The 1664-nt window shown below is 37.4% G+C and overlaps 1 protein-coding gene across 1 annotated transcript in view; it reads left to right on the top strand.

Annotated features, from left to right (window-relative positions):
- LOC125504519 (ipsdienol dehydrogenase-like) overlaps positions 1-1664 on the top strand; it is a gene marked incomplete at its 3' end in the record, with an annotated part of 2422 nt that extends 758 nt beyond the window's left edge. The window contains 5 exon segments of the mRNA XM_048666648.1: positions 323-484; positions 554-721; positions 787-893; positions 1280-1410; positions 1553-1664. Coding sequence (XP_048522605.1) covers positions 323-484; positions 554-721; positions 787-893; positions 1280-1410; positions 1553-1664 — 680 coding nt within the window.

A 1664-nucleotide genomic window follows, 5' to 3' on the forward strand; every position in this document is an offset into this window, starting at 1 on the left:
ACTAATGGGTTTTTCGGGTTTTTAGGCCGTCGTTCGGTAGAATTTCTTCTTGACGTTTCGCAAGCACGAGTAGCTTGCATCTTCAGAAGTGGTTTGCTTGAACGCTACACTGTTTTGATGAATCATGAATCAGAGTAAGCCACTCGTGCTTGCGAAACGTCAAGAAGAAATTCTACCCAACGACGACCTAAAAACCCGAAAACCCCATTAGTCTCAAGGAATGGTCTCGAAAGGGTATCTTTTTCGATAATATATTTATGTTTCGTATTCCAAATTGACACAGGAACTGTATAAAGGATGTTTGCATATTTCCTGTTTGTAGGGATCGGTATTTGCTGTGACCGGTGGTTCTTCAGGATTAGGACAAGGAGTGGCAAAAGTTCTTCTTACTAATGGAGCGAAAGTAATAATCCTAGATATTCAAACTCTGATAGATGATAGTTTAAAGCCTTTTGCAGATAATATGTGCTATGTGAAAACTGATGTAAGTTTTTTTTCATTACAAGATTATTGGTTTTTGAATGTATGGCGGTTATATGAGAACTTGTTTTAGGTAACGTCGGAAGAGGACGTTAAAGAAGCACTTGCGACCGGAAAAAGAAAATTTGGGAAATTGAACGGAATAGTTAGTTGCGCTGCTTTTGTTGGCGATGTTGAGCCAATATATGACACGAAAACAAAACGACTTAGTAGTTTAGACAATTTTCGCAAAGAAGTAAATGTAAGTAGCTGGCACTAGATAATTTAATCGAAGTTTAATATTTGTTTATATACGCAAAATTAAAGGTTAATCTTATTGGAACACTAATTTCTATTCGGCAAGCGCTTCCTTTATTAATTGAAAATGAGAAAGATGCTGATGGAGTAAGAGGAGTTATTATTACTATTTCAAGGTATGTGCTCTATTTTTTTTGGTGATCCTACCTTTGACTGATAATAGCACCTCTGTACAAGGTGTCCCGTAAACGCGTGATTAAAAAGCTACTGCGATATTATTTGCATCAAAAGAAGACGATCTGACCTAACTTTTATTAACAAAAAATGTCTGGCTCCTCTGCTACTGATGGGCAAAGTTCTTCAAAAAAGTGATCAGAAGGTTAGGTCAGATCAGATTAAAAAAGTTAGGTCAGATGGTCTTCTTTTGATCCAAATAATATCGCAGTTCCCTGTTGATCATATGCTTACGGGACACCCTGTATTTACTTTGAAATATTTGGTCGCTTAAAAATTTAAGGATTACTGGTGGATAATATTTACATTAGCTAATTATCGGTTTCAGTGTTGTTGGTCTTAATGGAACCCCAAAAATGTTGGGATATTCCGCCAGCAAAGGTGGTTTAATAAACATTATTCCTCCTCTCGCAATTGAATTGAGAAATTATGCAATACGCATTATGGACATAGCGCCAGGTACATGTTTGAATATTCGATGGTGGTTTTAAGCATCTCTGCGCAATCGGTGAAAGTCAATTTAGGCTTCATCTGGTTTTTATTTTCTGCGCGACGAAGTGTTCTCTCGTCTTTCAATGATTGTATTGCTGTGTTTTTCTAGGTGTATGTAAAACCCCGATGATTGATAAGGCTTTCGGCCGCGAAGCAGCAGCGCAACTGCATAACGATTTTCCTCCAAGGCAAATAGAACCTGTGGAATTTGGAACATTTGT

The sequence above is a fragment of the Dendroctonus ponderosae genome, unplaced genomic scaffold, assembly GCF_020466585.1.
Source record: "Dendroctonus ponderosae isolate FM_Combo_2020 unplaced genomic scaffold, Dpon_F_20191213v2 Dpon_F_20191213_5, whole genome shotgun sequence".
Lineage (NCBI taxonomy): Eukaryota > Metazoa > Arthropoda > Insecta > Coleoptera > Curculionidae > Dendroctonus > Dendroctonus ponderosae.